The sequence below is a fragment of the Oncorhynchus tshawytscha genome, linkage group LG27 (assembly GCF_018296145.1).
Source record: "Oncorhynchus tshawytscha isolate Ot180627B linkage group LG27, Otsh_v2.0, whole genome shotgun sequence".
In the NCBI taxonomy this organism is placed as follows: domain Eukaryota; kingdom Metazoa; phylum Chordata; class Actinopteri; order Salmoniformes; family Salmonidae; genus Oncorhynchus; species Oncorhynchus tshawytscha.
In genome coordinates, this window is record NC_056455.1 from 12430958 (window position 1) to 12451876 (window position 20919).

The 20919-nt window shown below is 42.3% G+C and overlaps 1 protein-coding gene and 1 pseudogene across 2 annotated transcripts; both read left to right on the forward strand.

The window, feature by feature from the left end:
* The first annotated feature begins 5437 nt into the window (after nt 1-5437).
* LOC112225746 lies at nt 5438-12384 on the forward strand (annotated as a pseudogene).
* Nucleotides 12385-12929: 545 nt separating this feature from the next.
* LOC112226083 (intercellular adhesion molecule 1) lies at nt 12930-20593 on the forward strand. Of its 2 annotated transcripts, none has more exons than XM_042307030.1 (8): nt 12930-13178; nt 16813-17076; nt 17422-17496; nt 17864-18214; nt 18339-18602; nt 18693-19022; nt 19389-19655; nt 19909-20593. In XM_042307030.1, exons 1-8 carry the CDS (start codon nt 13130-13132, stop codon nt 20115-20117), a joined length of 1809 nt encoding a protein of 602 aa, XP_042162964.1. In that variant the 5' UTR covers nt 12930-13129; the 3' UTR covers nt 20118-20593. The 2 variants fall into 2 exon arrangements, with proteins under 2 accessions (XP_042162964.1, XP_042162963.1); XM_042307029.1 differs by having other exon boundaries at nt 12933-13178; nt 17167-17496.
* The last annotated feature ends 326 nt before the right edge of the window (nt 20594-20919 follow it).

Consider the following 20919-nt stretch of genomic DNA (forward strand, 5'->3'; position numbering starts at 1 on the left):
GCGCGGTGTCACATTGAAAAACGTTCGTCTTATTCAAATGCCCAACCAAATTTTTGTTCTCACCTTCCAGCATGTGTATTTGGCAACCAACCTGGTGTTGCTAGAGGAATTTAAAGAACATTTGCAATATGAAGTCTAAAAAGTAAAACTTCATTTTAAGGGGTCCTTATTACAGTGTAATTACATGTAACAGGTGTCGTAGTTAATTGTAATAACTCAGTTACATTGTAATAACATGTAACTGGTGGTAATTGCAGCCTGCAATTACAGAGGTGTAACAACAAATGCTTGTACCATGTTTGTTACAAAGGGGCAAGTTTCCACTAAATTGACCAATTTAGTGTTTAAATTCACCAATTTTGTGTTTAGTTTCTTCTCAGCTGCATCTGATTCAGTAATAACTGTCACAAGATTGTAATCTCTTGTGGACAGATACACTGGGTTTCCGAGATTACAACGGTTGGAGGCTCAATAGGCTCTAATTACCAACCCTTCAATCTGCACCCTTCAAAATCTCCAAATCAAATTTGATTGGTCACATGCTCATGTTTAGCAGATGTTATTGCGGATGTAGTGAAGTGCTTGTGTTTCTAGCTCCAACAGTGATGTAATATCTAACAATACACACAAACCTAAAAGTAAAATAATGGAATTAAGGAATATATAAATATTAGGATGAGCAATGTCGGAGTGGCATAGACTAAAATACAGTAGAATAGAATACAGTATATACATATGAGATGAGTAAAGCAAAAATATGTAAACATAATTAAAGTGACAAGTGTTCCATTATTAAAGTGACCAGTGATTTCAAGTCTATGTACAGTATATAGGGCAGCAGCCGCTAAGGTACAAGGTTACATAACCGGGCGGAAGCAACCTAGTGATGGCTATTTAACAGTCTGATGGCATTGAGATAGAAGCTGCTTCACTCAATGTTGTTGCTTGCACTTGCCCCCAAAGTGTACCATCTGGGTTAACTTGGTTGAGTTTATAAAAACATGTTATGTATCATGGCTCAGGCTAAGACCCAGATGCAGACACAGGAGGCAGATAGTACGAGTATCAGAGTTTATTACAGGTCAAGGGGCAGGCAAAGAGTCATAATCCAAATCAGAGTCAGGCAGGTACAGGGACGGCAGGCAGGTACAGGGATGGCAGGCAGGTACAGGACGGCAGGCAGGATCAGGACGGCAGGCAGGATCAGGACGGCAGGCAGGATCAGGACGGCAGGCAGGATCAGGACGGCAGGCAGGATCAGGACGGCAGGCAGGATCAGGACGGCAGGCAGGATCAGGACGGCAGGCAGGATCAGGACGGCAGGCAGGATCAGGATCAGGACGGTCAGAACTGGAAAAACTAGAGCACGGGAATATGCTGGTAGGACTTGATGGGACAAGACGAACTGGCAACAGACAAACAGAAAACACAGGTATAAATACACAGAAGATAATGGGGACAAATGGGAGACACCTGGTAGGGGGTGGAAACAAGCACAAGACAGGTGAAACAGATCAGGTTGTGACAGCTATATATAAATCAACCTCACTGACTGGGATCTACCGTACGGGTGTCATCCCAGATTATAATACAAAAATAATGTATAATTCATGTTTACGCTACCCATTATGAAAACCTGAATCTCCTTGCCATTCAAGTAAGAAGATAAACCCACAAGTATGGTGGTATCTGTACTTTACTTTACTATTTATATTTTTATGACTTTTACTTTACTACATTCTTAAAGAAAATAATGTACTTTTTACTCCATACATTTTCCCTGACACCCAAAAGTACTCATTACATTTTGAATGCTTAGCAGGACAGGAAAATAGTCCAATTCACACACTTGTAAAGAGAACATCCCTGGCTATCCCTACTGCCTCTGATCAGGCGAACTTACTAAACACAAATGCTTCAATCGTAAAGATGTCTGAGTGTTGGAGTGTGTCCCTGGCTATCCGTACATTAATTTGCAAGTAAATTCATTAAAAATCCTACAATGTGATTTTCTGGATTTTTTTTCTCATTTTGTCTGTCATAGTTGAAGTGTACCTATGATGAAAATTGCAGGCCTCTCTCATATTTTTAAGTGGGAGAACTTGCACAATTGGTGGTTGACTAAATACTTTTTTGCCCCACTGTAAATGAATAGAGGATATATCACCATAAAGGTAGAAATATTACTTTTCCTTATTTACCAGATTTGGGTATTCTACACACGGGCTATTACTGTAATGAGCTCTGGCCCAAAGAAGACCACATTTGGTTGGTCCCAACTGTGGTTTGTGACAACTATGATCACCCGTTGTAGCCAATTGAATTGCAGTAATTCCGTTACAGATTTTTCAGTAATTACATGACCAATTTCAGAACAGAATTAAATCAGATTTTATTTGTCACATGCTTCGGAAACAACAGGTGTAGACTAACTGTGAAATGTTTACTTACGGGTCCTTTTCCAACAATGCAGAGTTAAAGATGAAAATAGAAATAGTGACACAAGGAATAAATACACTGTGAATAAAGAATACAAATAATGAGTAAAAGCCTATTCCCCCTCAGGAAACTAAAAAGATATGGGTCCTGAGATCCTCGAAAGGTTCTACAGCTGCAACACCAAGAGCATCCTGAACGGTTGCATCACTGCTTGGTACGGTAATTGCTCGGCTTCCGACCGCAAGACACTTCAGAGGGTAGTGCGACGGCCCAGTACATCACTGGGGCAAAGCTGCCTGCCATCCAGGACCTCTACACCAGGCGGTGCCAGAGGAAGGCCACCCCAGACATAGACTGTTCTCTCTACTACCGCATGGCAAGCGGTACCAGAGTGCCAAGTCTAGGACAAAAAGGCTTCTCAACTGTTTTTACCCCCAAGCCATAAGACTCCTGAACAGGTAACCAAATGATTACCCGGACTATTTGCATTGTGTGCCCCCCCAACCCCTCTTTTTACACTGCTGCTACTCTGTTCGTCATATACAGTGCCTTGCAAAAGTATTCGGCCCCCTTGAACTTTGCGACCTTTTGCCACATTTCAGGCTTCAAACATAAAGATATAAAACTGTATTTTTTTGTGAAGAATCAACAACAAGTGGGACACAATCATGAAGTGGAACGACATTTATTGGATATTTCAAACTTTTTTAACAAATCAAAAACTGAAAAATTGGGCGTGCAAAATTATTCAGCCCCCTTAAGTTAATACTTTGTAGCGCCACCTTTTGCTGCGATTACAGCTGTAAGTCGCTTGGGGTATGTCTCTATCAGTTTTGCACATCGAGAGACTGAAATTTTTTCCCATTCCTCCTTGCAAAACAGCTCGAGCTCAGTGAGGTTGGATGGAGAGCATTTGTGAACAGCAGTTTTCACTTCTTTCCACAGATTCTCGATTGGATTCAGGTCTGGACTTTGACTTGGCCATTCTAACACCTGGATATGTTTATTTTTGAACCATTCCATTGTAGATTTTGCTTTATGTTTTGGATCATTGTCTTGTTGGAAGACAAATCTCTGTCCCAGTCTCAGGTCTTTTGCAGACTCCATCAGGTTTTCTTCCAGAATGGTCCTGTATTTGGCTCCATCCATCTTCCCATCAATTTTAACCATGTTCCCTGTCCCTGCTGAAGAAAAGCAGGCCCAAACCATGATGCTGCCACCACCATGTTTGACAGTGGGGATGGTGTGTTCAGGGTGATGAGCTGTGTTGCTTTTACGCCAAACATAACATTTTGCATTGTTGCCAAAAAGTTCAATTTTGGTTTCATCTGACCAGAGCACCTTCTTCCACATGTTTGGTGTGTCTCCCAGGTGGCTTGTGGCAAACTTTAAAAGACACTTTTTATGGATATCTTTAAGAAATGGCTTTCTTCTTGCCACTCTTCCATAAAGGCCAGATTTGTGCAATATACGACTGATTGTTGTCCTATGGACAGAGTCTCCCACCTCAGCTGTAGATCTCTGCAGTTCATCCAGAGTGATCATGGGCCTCTTGGCTGCATCTCTGATCAGTCTTCTCCTTGTATGAGCTGAAAGTTTAGAGGGACGGCCAGGTCTTGGTAGATTTGCAGTGGTCTGATACTCCTTCCATTTCAATATTATCGCTTGCATAGTGCTCCTTGGGATGTTTAAAGCTTGGGAAATCTTTTTGTATCCAAATACGGCTTTAAACTTCTTCACAACAGTATCTCGGACCTGCCTGGTGTGTTCCTTGTTCTTCATGATGCTCTCTGCGCTTTTAACGGACCTCTGAGACTATCACAGTGCAGGTGCATTTATACGGAGACTTGATTACACACAGGTGGATTGTATTTATCATCATTAGTCATTTAGGTCAACATTGGATCATTCAGAGATCCTCACTGAACTTCTGGAGAGAGTTTGCTGCACTGAAAGTAAAGGGGCTGAATAATTTTGCACGCCCAATTTTTCAGTTTTTGATTTGTTAAAAAAGTTTGAAATATCCAATAAATGTCGTTCCACTTCATGATTGTGTCCCACTTGTTGTTGATTCTTCACAAAAAAATACAGTTTTATATCTTTATGTTTGAAGCCTGAAATGTGGCAAAAGGTCGCAAAGTTCAAGGGGGGCGAATACTTTCGCAAGGCATTGTATGCATAGTCACTTTAACCATACCTACATACTACCTCAATCTACCTGACTAACCGGTGTATATAGCCTTGCTACTCTTATATTCAAATGTCTTTTTACTGTTGTTTTATTCATTTTCTTTACTTACTTCTTTACTAGTCAGTGTAAATATATGTGAGTGTGTGGATAAAGTCTAGTGTGTGTGCATAGAGTCAGTGTAAATATATGTGAGTGTGTGGGTAGAGTGAAGTGTGTGTGCATAGAGTCAGTGTAAATATATGTGAGTGTGTGGGTAGAGTCTAGTGTGTGTGCATAGAGTCAGTGTAAATATATGTGAGTGTATGTGTAGAGTCTAGTGTGTGTGCATAGAGTCAGTGTAAATATATGTGAGTGTGTGGGTAGAGTCTAGTGTGTGTGCATAGAGTCAGTGTAAATATATGTGAGTGTGTGGGTAGAGTCTAGTGTGTGTGCATAGAGTCAGTGTAAATATATGTGAGTGTGTGGGTAGAGTCTAGTGTGTGTGCATAGAGTCAGTGTAAATGTATGTGAGTGTGTGGGTAGAGTCTAGTGTGTGTGCATAGAGTCAGTGTAAATATATGTGAGTGTGTGGATAGAGTCTAGTGTGTGTGCATAGAGTCAGTGTAAATATATGTGAGTGTGTGGGTAGAGTCTAGTGTGTGTGCATAGAGTCAGTGTAAATATATGTGAGTGTGTGGGTAGAGTCTAGTGTGTGTGCATAGAGTCAGTGCAAGAGAGTTGGTGCAACAAGGGTTAATGCAGGTAGTCCGGGTAGCCATTTGACTAGCTATTTAGCAGTCTTGTCTTATGGGTTGGGGGTGGAAGCTTTTCAGGCTCCTGGTGGTTCCTGACTTGCATCGGTACCGTTTGCTGTGCGGTAGCAGAGAGATCAGTCTGTGGCTTGGGTGGCTGAAGATTTTGACCATTTCTTGGGCCTTCCTCTGACACCGCCTGGTATAGTTTTAATCACTTAATAATTCATAAACAACCTTGATCTCAGTAAAAACACTGTAACTAATTGGTAGGTCTACCTTTACTTGTTACTTCTGTGACCTTTCATTATCCTCCCTCCTCATGAGTGAGAGAAATGAGAGGTTTTTGGTAAGGGAATTACAAGGCAGAAGGAATGTAATCTAAACAACAAAATATAAGTGTTGATATTAGTTGGCAGAGGTCTTTACATGATTGTTGTTTTGATGTATTTCTAATACCTTTTCATACATTTTCTTGTAGATGATTTCTAAGACCCATTTTCCATCTGTTTGACCAGAAATGAAAACCTTTGCTTATTCCACATTTTTAGGATGAAAATGGTTGGAAAATGTATATATGCCTTAATTTGTAAAACCATAGACTCTTAACTTTCATTTGACACCACATTTGACATGTTCCTGTGAACTTCACATGTTGCGCTCATGGGTCCTTTTCAGATGAAATGCCGTCCGTACCGTATCTACTAGCACACAGCAGTTGAAAGAGACTATCCAGGATGACTGACAGAATTATTCCTCGTCTTAACGGTGGATATTCACCTTCATCTGCATCTTATCCATATTATAACCCTCAATGTATTGTTTTTATGTTTGGCATGGTTCAATAAATTATATTGATAACTCATAGGCTACCTTTTCAAGCTGAACTACAGTAAACAGATGGACCGCCTGGGAGTAGGCCTCAGTGAGAGAACAGCAGGCTGAAGGGAGGCAACGGGCCGAGACAAAGAGAGGGCTCCTGCCTCCTGCACTGAGGGCCAGAGGCAGCTGAGCTGAGAGGATGGGAGGAGAGAGAGAGGGGGGGTGTCATTAGGGTAGTTTGTAATTATGTCTCTCTTTGTTTAGAGGGCCTGTGACAGGGATGAAGTGAGGGGGAGGTCTTGCTGCTGAAAAGATGTTGTGTATCAGTGTTGTGTGTAGTTATCTTTCTCCCTTGAGTATTTCTTACTGTAGCTCAGTCTCTCTGGTCTGCCTGTCTCTGTGAGGCTCAGACACACCAGGAAAAAGGGTTGCCGGGCTGCATGCTACAGCCACAGCAGTGGACTTTCTCATTGGAGGCAATTCTGAGGCAGTAGACCATTCTGAGGCAATGCTAAGGAAAGGTCCAATAGTCCTGACATCTGGATTCTGGATGAGGATGCTTTAAAGAAGTCCATTCTGTACCCATTGGAGCTCAGGATTCTGGGATACACACAGGAACACAGCTGACAGAGTTTGCCAACAGACTCTATACCTCTGAACAGGACTGAGGTAAGTCATGCTCCCTCACTTTAAAAGTTACAAAGATAGGATCCCCTTTCAGATTTAATAACAACAGTGCTGCTATTATAATGATAGATGATCAATGGTTAATGTTTGGCGATATGGTACAGGGCTTCTGACACTACAATTTGTCAATCATGTGATGTATTCTTTTTCTTTGGTATTCCAGTTTACTTACAGACACTTGTTGGTACCAATAATGTGTTTCACTGAGGTTGAGGAGTAGTGACCCATGCAAATATAGTGTGTTGTGTTAATGTTGAGGTGATAATGGTGTTTACGGTGTTGACAATGGTGGTAGCCAGAGTTGACCCTGAAAGGATTGTGTTGATCAATGGGATGGAAGTGTGAGTTGACTCTGTCTGGGTTTTGTTGACCATTGTCACCCCAGTGCTGACTTGCTAATAAACTCCAGCCAGGCAGACAGTGTAAAGGGTACTTTCACCTTCCAGGGGAACATCTGGTGGGCTGTCAAGGCTTGAGAGACAGTCTGAGCTGCATCTTAGATATTGTGGTGGCACTTTTACATGCTCTGCTTTCCACTGAAAATGTCTGTATGGAATTTTGCATCTGTGTGGCCACTGTCTGACTGTGATGTACTTGTTGGTGTACAATTATAGTTGTTTGAAATGGGGAAAAGCTATTTTTACTGAATGAATACATCTCTACATGTTCTAGATATAGAGTATCATGTTTTATTGGGGAAATCTGCTAATGAATCTCTATCACTGCTTATTTCCATGGACAGAAGAGCAGTTGAACAGGTAGATGGAGAAGCAGCTGACTATTGGCCTGTCTCTGTTGCTGGGGCTCCTCCTAGTCATGCCTGAGGTGGGGGGCGGAAGGAAGAGTCCCAAAAGCGCCTTTCCCGCTCCTCAGAGCTAAAGGCAGGCCGCTGCTCCTACACATTCATTGTTCCCCAGCAAAAACTGAAGGGGGCGCTGTGCGTGAGCACCGAGTCCACCACCGGCGCCGCCAACCACTCAGAGGTAATGGCTCTGCGGGGGGAGTTGAACCGTCAGCAGGAACAGCTGGAGAAGCTGAGAGGCCAGCTGGAGCAGGAGGGGGCCCTGGTTACGGAGGTACGGGCGCTATGGAAAGAGAGCGGCAGCATGAACTCCCGCATCACCCAGCTCTACGACCAGCTGCTGCACGAGGTTATGTACAAGAAGGACCATGTGGTCAAACAGAGGCGGGTCGAGAACCTACTGCTCAACGCCACCGCACAGGTAATCAGACAGAGAGCATTGTGGGAACAGCCGTGTTCATAAGGAGGGAAGTTAGAATCATATAACTGTATACCTGCTCCTACTACTGCTCTTTACCGTCTTAGTATCCTTTACCTATTGATGACAGGCATGTAGCACCTTGATACATCCCTGATTGGCCCGTTGTCTGTTGCTCGGTCATGGTGGACCAACATCCCAGATGCTGCAGATCTCCACTAGTTACAGGGAGCTGGAGAAGAAGTATGGAGCCCTCACCTCCATGATGAGCAACCAGAGTCAGCTTATCGCCCGGCTGGAGAAGCTGTGCCAGGCCACCAAGAACACTACCCCACCTCCACAGGTAGGGGGAGCTCTGTATTTATCAAACCACTGGCATTGTTCTCCAGCACTGACCCTGACCCATGAAGCTAAAGTGGTACCATAACATACTACAGTACCCACAATGCTCTGTACAAAATTCTTTATATATTTATGTTGTATTGTACAGATGACCTCTGAACCCCTGAGTATCCAGTCCAGTTGTCCCCTGAATGACAGCTCAGAGTCCAAGGAGATGGCTAATGATGTTCAGAGAGACCAGGGCGCCCCTCCACTACAGCCACAGGAGGAGAGAGAACCCCTGCAGGGGACAAAGGTGCTCCCCACCACCATGGCCGACACCCCTACCGACGCCCCCTTCATAAGCTTCCCTGTCACTAAGACCCCAGGTAAATCACGGCACCCTCAGAGCTTACAACTGCCAACGGCGCTTTCAGCTTAACCAACACTGTCTATGTAGGAATGAAGGTCTGTCTTTGTAAGACCGTGTGAAAGAGTAACACTATGTATCTTCCCCGGGCAGCGTTATCACACATTATAACACCTTGTTTCTATTTCAGTCAATACATCGCATATCTCATTGGTTCCTGCTTTGTTTCGATATTGTTTTTCACTGACACGTCTGACAACAATCAGAACATTAAGCTGTTTTCTTTTGGCCCTTCAAATGCTTCATTGTTTGCTGTTCAGACCTTGAGTTTGTGTTTTGAAACAGTGTCAGTATTTTGTCAGTGTTATTTACACTCCAGAAGACACTGTGCAGAAGCTTGGGGACTCACTGACCCACTGATAGGACTTTATCTCTCTGGGAATACCTAAACAATGTCTAATAACTGCCAGCTGTTCTCATCAGAGTAGAGAAGGGGCTTTGTTAATGAGTAACACACACACAAGGTTTGACTTTGATATAACATTTGCAAATTCATCAATAATATTTGTTATAAATAACAATCAAATGGGCCAAAATATAATCCTCTCTTTTAGGAAATAAACCATAAAAAGTAGCTAATCCAGAATTTGGCACCAATAATCAGATTTGTCAGCACCTCCTCTTTAGAAAGAGCGATTAGGATAAATTCCAAATTAAAATATATTTGAATCTAAAAAAATCTAATTTACCAGCAGTACACACACACACACACACACACACACACACACACACACACACACACACACACACACACACACACACACACACACACACACACACACACAGCCACCCTAACAAACACACACCCTAATCACAGCCCTCTTTAGGACACTGCTATGTAACCTTGAATTACAAGGCGATACCCCCATACAATGCACGGTGTGTGCACAACTGGAATGTGTAAGATTACAAGGCAGAGCATTCAGATGGGTGACACCACCTTGTGTGGACAGGCTCCTCCCCCAGTATGGACAGGCTCCTCCCCCAGACAGGCTTTCTGTGTCCGTTCCTGCGGTGTACGCTTATCTCTCCCAGTGTGACATAAGACATACAACATGTGTGGTGAAAGAATGTCTTCGGGCAGTAAAGAGATAAGCTGAAGCAAAGCGAGAAAACATGTATCTGTGACCCTGTTGGCTCTAACACAAACACAATTCCAGACCACTCTCCCCATTACATGTCTCACTCACTCCCTCATTTCCAGCAGTTGGTTGAGCCTACCCAGTGGCTGATGGATGGAGTTTGTACGTTCTGAACTTCCATTAGTTCCATTGCACCAGACGGGCTCAAATCGAGCACAATTATGACTGTTTGAACCCAGGTATGTTCCGAAATCCTAACTGCCTTTGTGAGCCACATACCTACACCATCTCTGTCCCTCAGGACCCTGGAGGGACTGCCAGCATGTGCTGGACTCGGGCGAGACCACCAATGGGATCTACCTGCTGCGTCCACAGAGCGCCAACCAGCTTCTGCAGGCCTGGTGTGAACAGACCAAGGCCCAGGGAGGCTGGACCGTCATCCAGAGGAGACAGGACGGATCAGTCAACTTCTTCAGGACCTGGGAGCAGTACAAGGTGCTCTCACCTCCAGTGTGCAGTGAGCCACTAAAAGTGAAGCGCTCAAGAGCTTGTCATGACGTCAGACAGTGTGCTATTACTATTGCAATACAAAACACACAGTGAGTGTGTGCACTGCAGACCCATAATCCTTTCCCCTCCTCCATTTGCCTTTCATTTCAGCAGATTATATGTGATGAAACATGAGCTGTATAGTTACTATAATTGGCAACCATCACAGTGGGCTATAAAACCAGAAAAACAGCTGGTATTAGAGCTCAGAGACTCAAGACTATCCTTCAGTTGAGGACGGTTTAACACCACAGAAGTCATGAAAACTATTGCTACAGTGAACATAACCCTAAACTATCTGTCGTACCCCTCCACCACAGCAAGGCTTTGGGAACCTGGATGGAGAGTACTGGCTGGGTCTGGAGCACCTCTACTGGCTGACCAAGCAGGCCCACTACAAGCTTCGGGTGGCCATGGAGGACTGGCAGGCCGCCAGGTGTTTGCAGAGTACGACAGCTTCCGCCTGGAGCCTGAGAGCGACTGGTACCGTCTGAGGCTGGGGGAATACCAAGGCAATGCCGGAGACTCAATGTCCTGGCACAATGACAAAGCCTTTACAACTCTGGACAAGGATAAGGATGCGTATTCAGGTGAATCCTCTCTCACTCTCTACTACCCTCTCTCTTTTCATTTCTGCCTCTTTTCATGGCTACCTGTTTGAACACCCAGGTTTGGCTTGATGAGTTGGTTCCTCTCTCCATTTCCTCATTAGGGAACTGTGCCCACTTCCAGAAGGGGGGCTGGTGGTACCACATGTGTGCCCACTCCAACTTAAACGGCGTGTGGTATCGAGGGGGTCACTACCGCAGCCGCTACCAGGACGGGGTTTACTGGGCAGAGTTCCACGGGGGCTCCTACTCCCTCAAGACGGTCACCATGATGATCAAACCCACCTAACCCTCTCCCCATTGGTGGCACCTTAATTGGGGAGGACGGGTTCGTGGTAATGGCTGGAGTGGAATAGTTTCAAATACATCAAACATGGCTTCCTTGTGTTTGATGCCATTCCATTCACTCCGTTCCAGCCATTATTATGAGCCGCCTTCCCCTCAGGGTAGCCTAGTGGTTAGAGCATTGGACTAGTAACCGAAAGGTTGCAAGTTCATATCCCTGAGCTGACAAAGTACAAATCTGTCGTTCTGCCTCTGAACAGGCAGTTTACCCACTGTTCCTAGGCCATCATTGAAAATAAGAATTTGTTCTTAACTGACTTGCCTAGTTAAATAAAGGTAAAAATAAAAAATAAATAAACACGTCAATCAGGCATCAGGGTAATATTATGGTTCCGTCATGGATAAGGAAGGATGTTAATGAAGTTCTTACATGTCAATCAGGCATCAGGGTAATATTATGGTTCCGTCATGGATAAGGAAGGATGTTAATGAAGTTCTTACATGTCAATCAGGCATCAGGGTAATATTATGGTTCCGTCATGGATAAGGAAGGATGTTAATGAAGTTATTATGTTAAACAGGTATGTTAATAAGACAGCGTTAGACTGACCAACACAACATGTGGAATTGGTTTCTAACTGCAATGTATTTATTTAATAAAAAATTGCAAAACAATGTTTGAACATTACTTTTTGATATTATCTATCTATCCTCTCACACACATACACTCGCATACACACACCACAAGGTGAGTTAGGAGTCCGTTTATTTTGCTTATGAGAACTGACTTTGTGGTTTGATGCAGTGGTGTAAAGTACTTAAGTAAAAATACTTTAAAGTATGACGTAAGTCGATTTATGGGGTATCTGTACTTTACTATTTATATTTTTGATGACTTTTACTTCTTTACATTCTTGAAGAAAATAATGTACTTTTTACTCCATACGTTTTCCCTGACACCCAAAAGTACTTGTTACATTTTGAATGCTTACCAGGACAGGAAAATGGTCTAATTCACAAACATAAAGAGAAAATCCCTGGTCATCTCTACTGCATCTGATCTGGAAGACTCACTAAACACAAATGCTTTGGTTGTAAATGATGTCTGAGTGTTGGAGTGTGCCCCTGGCTATCCGTAAATTTAAATAAAAAAACAAGAAAATTGTGCCTTCTGGTTTGCTTAATATAAGGAATTTGAAATGATTTATACTTTTGCTTTTGATACTTAACTATATTTGAGCAATTCCATTTACTTTTGATATTTAAGTTTATTTAAAACCAAATACTTTTTTACTCATACTCAAGTAGGACTTTACTGGGTGACTTTCACTTGAGTCATTTTCTATAAGGGTACCTTTACATTTTCTATCAGGGTACCTTTACATTTTCTATCAGGGTACCTTTACATTTTCTATCAGGGTACCTTTACATTTCCTACAAGGGTACCTTTACATTTTCTACAAGGGTACCTTTACTTTTACTCAAGTATGACAGTTGGGTACTTTTTCAACCACGATGTCATGTTTCCGTTTTAGCAGTTTCCTCTTTGCTCAGCATCAGGGCAGGGTATGAATTTCCTCTTCGAAACACTTGCTTCACACAGTAAGCTCTCTGCCTGAGATACAGTAACTGTCATTAGCACAGTGTTAAGACCGAGCCTGGACCAACGGGTGGACCATCAGTCAGGGCATCCTCTCTTACGACATCCCCCATCCTCCTCACCTTGCTCAGCATCAGCCCCACCTTGCTCAGCAGAGAACTACCATGATCTCACTGATGTTGGGCCTCCTCATGCTCATGCTGTTACATGGAGGTGAGTGTTTAATTTGTTCCATACTTATCTATTAATATCTATTGTTGTGATATCTGTGTGGATAATGTTTATGTTGACCGTAGTTAATATCTACTCTGGTGATATAGTAACTGTTTGCTGTCTCCCAGGGTGGTACTTAAACATGTGCTCACATCCCACTAACCGAACTTGAACGGAAGTTGATTGTTGATAAAGGAAATTAGTTTTAACCCCACAATGGTCAATTTGAAGACTAACATTTGAGAGCAATTAAACTCAAGAAATTAAGTATTTCATGAGCAATAAAAAAATGAATATTGATATGTAGCAATAAGGTAACAGTCATCAGTAGACAGGGCCCTGAGTTTTTCCTGGTCAGGTCACATGGATAGGAACAACTCATGACCCTAATTAAAGAATACAATTATATAATAACATAAAATCACAAGAAATACACTTACACTCACTCAGGTAAAACACAGACACTGTTGATGTCATGGAGTGATATGACATTGTCTAAACGGGTGTGGTGGGTGTGAATGTCCATGCTGTGCAACATTGAGAGCAATGTAAATGACTTCTGAAAACCACTGATGGTGGGTGTGGTGCATTGTTGTTAGTATGGTAGTTTGTCTTGTATGTGCTAACCTATGGATGCTCCATATTTGACAGATCCACCATTGTCAAAAATAAGAATCCTTTGACCTTCATTTTGGAACACATAGGGATGGACTATGTGCTTTCCAGTGCCCTTTTAAGCAATTGTTGTTCCATGATATACTGTGTATCGTGGGTATTTTATTAGGATCTCCATTTAGCTGCTGCTTTTGCAAAAGACATGACATTATACAGAACATTAATAGACAAGAACAGCTCAAGGACAGAACTACATACTTTTAAAACTTCTTCGGAATCGGTGTCCCGTCCACGGGACGGTTGAGCTAACATAGGCTAATGCGATTAGCATGAGGTTGTAAGAAACAAGAACATTTCCCAGGACATAGACATATCTGATATTGGCAGAAAGCTTACATTCTTGTTGATCTAACTGCACTGTCCAATTTACAGTAGCTATTACAGTGAAAGAATACCATGCTATTGTTAGAGGAGAGTGCACAATTTTGAACATGAAAAGTTATTAATGAACAAATTAGGCACATTTGGGCAGTCTTGAGACAACATTTTGAACAGAAATGCAATGCTTCATTGATTCAGTCTAAAACTTTGCACATCACTGCTGCCATCTAGTTTCCAATCTAAATTGCACCTGGGCTGGAATAATACATTATGGCCTATCTCTTGCATTTCAAAGATAATGGTACAAAAAAAATAAAAGTTTTTTTTATTGTATAAGCTTTTACCATCTATTGTGTTATATTCTCCTACATTCTTTTCACATTAACACAAACTTCAAAGTGTTTCCTTTCAAATGGTACCAATAATATGCATATCCTTGATTCAGGGCCTGAGCTACAGGCAGTTAGACTTGGGTATGTCATTTTAGACATAAATTGAAAAAAAGGGCACACACAGCCTACATATCAATACATATACACACAAACTATCTAGGTCAAATAGGGGGGAGGCGTTGTGCAGTGAGATGTGCTCTGTCTGTTTTTTGAAACCAGGTTTGCTGTTTATTTCAGTAATATGAGAAGGAACGGAGTTCCATGCCATAATGGCTCTATATAATACTCTACGCTTTCTTGAATTTGTTCTGGATTTGGGGACTGTGCTTGCACAATAGGAAATAACATCTGAATATTTTGGGCAAGGCGATTCCCCTTTCAACACATTTTAGAAGAGATGAGATCATCAACAACATGACGTAATATTTTCCTCACAGCACCCTCAACTCCAGGAACTATGACCACCCTCCAGCAACAGCCAAGTCAAAAGCTATTTTACAGCTCATCTCTGTGCTCATATTATTTAATTCACCCTCACTTATCTCACAAGGCAGAACAGTTTATACAGTGCCTTGCGAAAGTATTCGGCCCCCTTGAACTTTGCGACCTTTTGCCACATTTCAGGCTTCAAACAAAAGATATAAAACTGTATTTTTTTGTGAAGAATCAACAACAAGTGGACACAATCATGAAGTGGAATGACATTTATTGGATATTTCAAACTTTTTTAACAAATCAAAAACTGAAAAATTGGGCGTGCAAAATTATTCAGCCCCTTTACTTTCAGTGCAGCAAACTCTCTCCAGAAGTTCAGTGAGGATCTCTGAATGATCCAATGTTGACCTAAATGACTAATGATGATAAATACAATCCACCTGTGTGTAATCAAGTCTCCGTATAAATGCACCTGCACTGTGATAGTCTCAGAGGTCTGTTAAAAGCGCAGAGAGCATCATGAAGAACAAGGAACACACCAGGCAGGTCAAAGATACTGTTGAAGAAGTTTAAAGCCGTATTTGGATACAAAAAGATTTCCCAAGCTTTAAACATCCCAAGGAGCACTATGCAAGCGATAATATTGAAATGGAAGGAGTATCAGACCACTGCAAATCTACCAAGACCTGGCCGTCCCTCTAAACTTTCAGCTCATACAAGGAGAAGACTGATCAGAGATGCAGCCAAGAGGCCCATGATCACTCATGAATCATGGATGAACTGTAGAGATCTACAGCTGAGGTGGGAGACTCTGTCCATAGGACAACAATCAGTCGTATATTGCACAAATCTGGCCTTTATGGGAGAGTGGCAAGAAGAAAGCCATTTCTTAAAGATATCCATAAAAAGTGTCGTTTAAAGTTTGCCACAAGCCACCTGGGAGACACACCAAACATGTGGAAGAAGGTGCTCTGGTCAGATGAAACCAAAATTGAACTTTTTGGCAACAATGCAAAATGTTATGTTTGGCGTAAAAGCAACACAGCTCATCACCCTGAACACACCATCCCCACTGTCAAACATGGTGGTGGCAGCATCATGGTTTGGGCCTGCTTTTCTTCAGCAGGGACAGGGAAGATGGTTAAAATTGATGGGAAGATGGATGGAGCCAAATACAGGACCATTCTGGAAGAAAACCTGATGGAGTCTGCAAAAGACCTGAGACTGGGACGGAGATTTGTCTTCCAACAAGACAATGATCCAAAACATAAAGCAAAATCTACAATGGAATGGTTCAAAAATAAACATATCCAGGTGTTAGAATGGCCAAGTCAAAGTCCAGACCTGAATCCAATCGAGAATCTGTGGAAAGAACTGAAAACTGCTGTTCACAAATGCTCTCCATCCAACTTCACTGAGCTCGAGCTGTTTTGCAAGGAGGAATGGGAAAACATTTCAGTCTCTCGATGTGCAAAACTGATAGAGACATACCCAAGCGACTTACAGCTGTAATCGCAGCAAAAGGTGGCACTACAAAGTATTAACTTAAGGGGGCTGAATAATTTTGCACGCCCAATTTTTCAGTTTTTGATTTGTTAAAGTTTGAAATATCCAATAAATGTCATTCCACTTCATGATTGTGTCCCACTTGTTGTTGATTCTTCACAAAAAAATACAGTTTTATATCTTTATGTTTGAAGCCTGAAATGTGGCAAAAGGTCGCAAAGTTCAAGGGGGCCGAATACTTTCGCAAGGCACTGTATTTGATGTGGATTTCACATTGATGTCTTCATTCTTGTATGTTTTTACAGTAGTTACCTTTCCTCTTGAGCTCAACCCTCCCAGAGTGGTGGTGAGATATAGAGACTCAGTCTCAGTCAACTGCAGCACATCATCCACAGACCATGATGGGATGGGCTGGGAGGCCACATTCGGAGGTAAAAGTTTAGAACAAGATGTCAACGTTGTCACCTGGACTGTGGAAAACCTTACTGATTGGACAATAGAACCCAAATGCTACATCAATCTCAATGATGGCAAACAACCCTCAATAGTACTTCCAGTCATTCTCTACAGTGAGTATTTTCCTCCTTGTGAAAGGTACGTTTCTATTTAACTGTATATCAGCATTGAGAGTTTTTTACATTGTTGAACCTCGTCTACAGAGACTCCAGACAGAGTCTCCATCTCTGTTCTGAGCCACTCTGGTCCCATGGTGGAGGGGACACAGTACCAGCTGCAGTGTGACATTCAGAACATCGCTCCTCTACAGAACCTGGTTGTGAAGTGGTACAAAGGGAATGAACCCTTAGATAATGTAACTTACAGTAATGTCAGTAAGAGACCAGAGGATGTGTCAGCTACTCTGATGATCAGCCCCAATAGAAATGATGATGGAGCTCAGTATAGATGTAGAGCAGAACTGGACCTGGGACCAGAGGGACCACAACCCCATCCTACAGTGACATCAGAACCTCTCAACATTACTGTGCACTGTGAGTTGGCTATTAATCTTGATCTTTTTCATGATCATAAATCAAAAACATGGACAAGCCTCTCACAAGTTTGTTATTGACGTCTTGTGTAAGTCATGTTTCTATCCTTCAAGTATGTTATTATTGGACTATTTTACAAACGTTTAACTAATTCTAGCGACACTTGCTATCAGCTTTCCGCTGTTCTAACCAATCTTAAAGGTAGAATAGGCCTAATAGTGATTGAGACAGGTTTTACATAATTGTTTACCACCTTTTAAGTTACTGTATTTTAGTCTCAACTGAACTGCATGGCAACCCATCTGACATCCCATAAGTTGCATCGTTTTGAGTGGTCTACTCTAAAAGCACCTCCTTTTCTCCTCAGACGCTCCTGAGTTCCTTCCAGGGAATGACACAGTGGAGGTGAGTGCAGGCAGTGATGTGTCTCTGGACTGCAGTGCTGAGGGGAACCCTCCTCCTGAGCTGAGGTGGACCAACAACACTGCAGAGGGAAATGCCAATGAGACCACTGTGGGGCGCCTGCGTACTCTCAATATCTCCAGAGTAACAGCTAATGCAACTTACAACTGCACAGTCACAAATAGACTGGGCTCCATCACCAAGCAGATACATGTCCTAGTAGATGTACCTCCACAACAACACCCAACGATGTTCTCCACAGCACCCTCAACTCCAGACACTATGACCACCCTTCCAGGAACAGCCAAGCCAAAAGGTATTTTCCAGCTCATCTCTGTGCTCACATTATTTAATTCACCCTCACTTATCTCACAAGGCAGAACAGTTTATATTTGATGTGGATTTCACATTGATGTCTTCATTCTTGTATGTTTTTACAGTAGTTACCTTTCCTCTTGAGCTCAACCCTCCCAGAGTGGTGGTGAGATATAGAGACTCAGTCTCAGTCAACTGCAGCACATCATCCACAGACCATGATGGGATGGGCTGGGAGGCCACATTCGGAGGTAAAAGTTTAGAACAAGATGTCAACGTTGTCACCTGGACTGTGGAAAACCTTACTGATTGGACAATAGAACCCAAATGCTACATCAATCTCAATGATGGCGAACAACCCTCAATAGTACTTCCAGTCATTCTCTACAGTGAGTATTTTCCTCCTTGTGAAAGGTATGTTTCTATTTAACTGTATATCAGCATTGAGAGTTTTTTACATTGTTGAACCTCGTCTACAGAGACTCCAGACAGAGTCTCCATCTCTGTTCTGAGCCACTCTGGTCCCATGGTGGAGGGGACACAGTACCAGCTGCAGTGTGACATTCAGAACATCGCTCCTCTACAGAACCTGGTTGTGAAGTGGTACAAAGGGAATGAACCCTTAGATAATGTAACTTACAGTAACATCAGTAAAAGACCAGAGGATGTGTCAGCTACTCTGATGATCAGCCCCAGTAAAGATGACAATGGAACTCAGTATAGATGTAGAGCAGAACTGGACCTGGGACCAGAGGGACCACAACCCCATCCTACAGTGACATCAGAACCTCTCAACATTACTGTGCACTGTGAGTTGGCTATTAATCTTGATCTTTTTCATGATCATAAATCAAAAACATGGACAAGCCTCTCACAAGTTTGTTATTGACGTCTTGTGTAAGTCATGTTTCTATCCTTCAAGTATGTTATTATTGGACTATTTTACAAACGTTTAACTAATTCTAGCGACACTTGCTATCAGCTTTCCGCTGTTCTAACCAATCTTAAAGGTAGAATAGGCCTAATAGTGATTGAGACAGGTTTTACATAATTGTTTACCACCTTTTAAGTTACTGTATTTTAGTCTCAACTGAATTGCATGGCAACCCATCTGACATCCCATAAGTTGCATCGTTTTGAGTGGTCTACTCTAAAAGCACCTCCTTTCTTCTTAGACGCTCCTAAGTTCCTTCTAGGGAATGACACAGTGGAGGTGAGTGCAGGCAGTGATGTGTCTCTGAACTGCAGTGCTGAGGGGAACCCTCCTCCTGAGATGAAGTGGAACTACACCGCTGCACGCAATGTGAAGTTGTCCACTGAGGGGCGCCAGAGGACTGTTAGAATCACCACAGCTACGTCTACCAACGCTGGGATCTACATCTGCACTGCCACGAATATAGTTGGGACGGCCACCAGAACAACAACATTATTAACTATGAAAGGTATTATACCTGACCGACTGTGGGACATGTTATGTTAGAAACGTAGCTAACCCTGATGTAGTGATTCATGTTGTCATAAGACATACTTCATATTCTTTCAGTAAGATGAATGAATGAATCGCATTCAATTCCACAGAGCTGAATTGCGAAACACAAATCCTAGATCACGAGCTAGCCTGAATCAATTTATAAACAGAATTGGTCTGAATCATGTCTAAACTCTCCTGTTCTTCTTCTATTTCCTCCCCTTCAGGTGGCTCCTCGAGTATAATTTATACATTTTTGGTGATTGTAGTTTTCCTGGTTGTCCTGGTAGTCCTGATAGTCTTCTGTAGGAGGAAGAAAAGACAAGGACATTATGATTTCATACCAGTCAACCAGCCAAACAACATTCCAATGATGCCAATGTCTACAACAGGGGAAGGCAACCATGATCCAGAGGGGTATCCTACGAAGGTTTGAGGAGTTACCTCAGTAAATTAGATAAACTCTGAGTTCAACTCGGGATAGCCAGTCATAGGAGAGTGTCTCACCCTTTAGCCAGGTACATTTCAGAACTAATCAGCTCCTGGGCAGGCTAACTCCAGTCCAGTAGAGGTTACTGAGGGGAGGACGGTCCATAATAATGGCTGGAACGGAGCGTGGATACCATTCCACTGATTGCGCTCCAGCCATTACCACGAGCCAGTCTTCTCCCGATTAAGGTGCCAACAATCTCCATCCCTCCCGCTTGTAAAGATTGCGTCATCATCTACTGCATTTGAGGAAGACAATCTTTTATTCATGAAATGTTTTTTTGTGTCAAATATATCACATTCCAAATTTTGTAATGACAGAATGCATTTTAAACTTCACGCACAGTAACACGTTTGTACAACATTAAAATGATTTGGTCTACATGCAACACTGGGATTTAATAAATAAAATCCTTAAAAATACATTTAATCCACATCATTGAACAATTCATTCTGAATGAAAAACGAAATATAATTTATTTCAAACAATGAGACAGCGTGATCTGCAAAAGTATTTCAAACGTAAGATTAGGGTGGCGATTCAATCGGAGTAATGTTTTTTACTTGACTTTGAATGTGACTTTGAGTAACAAATCTATGTGAGTTTACTGTTAATATACTTGTATAGGATTTGGAGTCAATGTCAACTATGTGTAGTCTAGACTAGGGCCGCAACTTTGGTTCAAGTAGTGGGGGGATAATATTATTATTTGTTTTAAAATATCCAGTCCGATAAACACTCCAAACAG

What these genes read in the sequence shown, in the direction of transcription:
- LOC112226083 (XM_042307029.1), top strand. Translation starts at nt 13,130, where the DNA reads ATGATCTCACTGATGTTGGGCCTCCTCATGCTCATGCTGTTACATGGA. An exon ending in TCTCAACATTACTGTGCACT is followed by an intron (nt 17,497 to 17,863) that starts GTGAGTTGGCTA and finishes TTTTCTCCTCAG; the next exon opens with ACGCTCCTGAGTTCCTTCCA. An exon ending in ACTTCCAGTCATTCTCTACA is followed by an intron (nt 18,603 to 18,692) that starts GTGAGTATTTTC and finishes CCTCGTCTACAG; the next exon opens with AGACTCCAGACAGAGTCTCC.